Source organism: Phaethon lepturus, unplaced genomic scaffold, assembly GCF_000687285.1.
Source record: "Phaethon lepturus isolate BGI_N335 unplaced genomic scaffold, ASM68728v1 scaffold39551, whole genome shotgun sequence".
Taxonomy (NCBI): Eukaryota; Metazoa; Chordata; class Aves; order Phaethontiformes; family Phaethontidae; genus Phaethon; species Phaethon lepturus.
In genome coordinates, this window is record NW_010519177.1 from 3,445 (window position 1) to 5,371 (window position 1,927).

The following is a 1,927-nucleotide window of genomic DNA, read 5'->3' on the forward strand; positions in this document are numbered from 1 at the left end:
CGGTCACCTGGAATGGAAAAAGAGGGAAAAAGCATCGGATGAGGTCAAAACCCAGTCGGAGCCATCCCCGAAAACCCCATCCAAAAGGCACCACCCCCGGCTTGCCCTCTCTGCACCTCTGGGTGAGCGGCTGCGGGGGTTCCCCAGGGGATTTATTTCCATTTGCATTCACATTCCTCTGCCCTGCAGCCACCAAAGGTTTGATTTATCCCGAGTTTCTAAAAGCCAGGCAAGCGGCCACGCTTCCCAAGGAGCCTCAGCCACACAGGTTACACACCGAAATTCCAAAGGGGAAAAAAAAGAAAAAAAAAAAACAATTAAAGAGGGAAAACGGGCCTCCGGTGGGGTTTCGACAGCAAAGCCCCAAACCAATGCCCGTGGCGATGACTTGGGGGGAGGTTTTAAACCCAGCCCTGGCTCAAGCATCCAACCGGCACCAGCCACCACAGGTACGAAGCCAAACGTGCCGCCACCGCGCCAGGCAGAAAGGACAGGAGCAGCCGAGCGGGATGACAGCGAAGAGCATCACGTACTTGGGGAACCTCCAACACCTTCGATTCAACCATCCCGGCCCGGGGGGAAAGGAGATGTCGCGAACTTAATGCGCGCGCAAACTCCAGCCAGGGAAGCGAGGCAACTTTTTTCTTCTTCCGAAACCTCTCGCTCCTGGAACAAGGCAGCAAAGAGCCGCGGTCGGAGCCACCTCGGGGCCAGCTCAGCCCCGTCACGACATGGATAGAAAATTAACTTACCGGGTGGGGAGTTAAGGCGGGAAGCTTTGGGGTACATGGGAGGCTTTGCTCGCTGATAAACCGCTCCCCGAGGATGAATCCTAGCCTAAGCCTGGCTCAGAGTTGGGCTTGGCTTTGCCACCCCGTAACTGAGCTGCTCCCTGCTCCGGAGCAGCCAGGTCGAGGAGGAGGAGAGGGCGAGGAGGTGTTAAATGCCCAGCCAGGAGGAAGGGTGCACGCCCGGGCTGGGTGACGGAAATCTTGGTCTTGAGATATTAGTCACCTTCTCGAGGGGGGGCACCCACCTCAGCACCCCACCCTGCCTAACGAAGCACCATTCATGAATCCAGAGCCTGCTGCCCAGCGGGGCCGTGTCCTCACCCAGTCGAGAAGGAGTCAGGAGCAGCAGCTTTTGGGGCAAAAGATATGAAGAAAGAGGGGAAATGGGACCAAAGATGGTCCCACCAGAGCCAGGCTCTGCCCTCCCTCATCACTGGAAGGGCAACTAATTAAAAAGGGTAGGAAGGGCAATTAAAAGGGAATTAAGGACAATTAAACCATGCTACAAGCAACGGGACAGGATACAAAGCAAATAAAAACCGTGTCCATTCGACAGCAAAGCAGAGGGATGGGGACAGGGACGGGCGAGGTGGTACCTGGGGAAAGCGCCCGTCTGCCCCTGAACCGCGTCTCCTCCATAAAACACAGATATCAAACCCCTTCCCAGTGAATTGTGCCCGGGCTCAGCCCCAGCACCGCCTGGGGACCCCAGGAAGGGCAAGCAAAAGCTCCCCCCCACCTCCCCATTTACACCCTGGCTCCCGTCCTGCATCATATTCTGACTCCGAGTCCCTCCCAGCTTGGAAGGAACGGGAAGATCAAACCCACAACTGCGTCTTCAAGGGTCAGAGCAAGCAGGGGCAAGGACCTGGGGGGGGGTCTCACCCCTTCTATACGTTACATTTGCTTGAAAAAAATAAAATTAGGGGAAAGTAAAAAGCAGCTCGTGTTTTCTTGGTGGGGGGGTCCTAGCAAAACCGGCCACAGAAGACCCCAAGGGGGAATCTGCTGCCAGGGCTGGCAACGCTCCTTGGGCACCCGAGCAAGCCCGTTCACCCAGGACTGGGGTGCTGCCGGGCATCAGGACCCAAATTTAGCACCAAATTCACCACCCAGCTGTTGTCTCCGGTGCCAGC

At 56.7% G+C, this 1,927-nt stretch overlaps 1 protein-coding gene across 1 annotated transcript in view; it reads right to left on the reverse strand.

The window, feature by feature from the left end:
* Positions 1 to 255, reverse strand: part of ST3GAL4 (ST3 beta-galactoside alpha-2,3-sialyltransferase 4) — a gene marked incomplete at both ends in the record, with an annotated part of 3,406 nt that extends 3,151 nt beyond the window's left edge. The window contains one exon of the mRNA XM_010296962.1: positions 221 to 255. Within this exon, the coding sequence (XP_010295264.1) occupies positions 221 to 255 (35 nt within the window). The remainder of the gene's footprint in view (positions 1 to 220) is intronic.
* Positions 256 to 1,927: the final 1,672 nt, after the last annotated feature.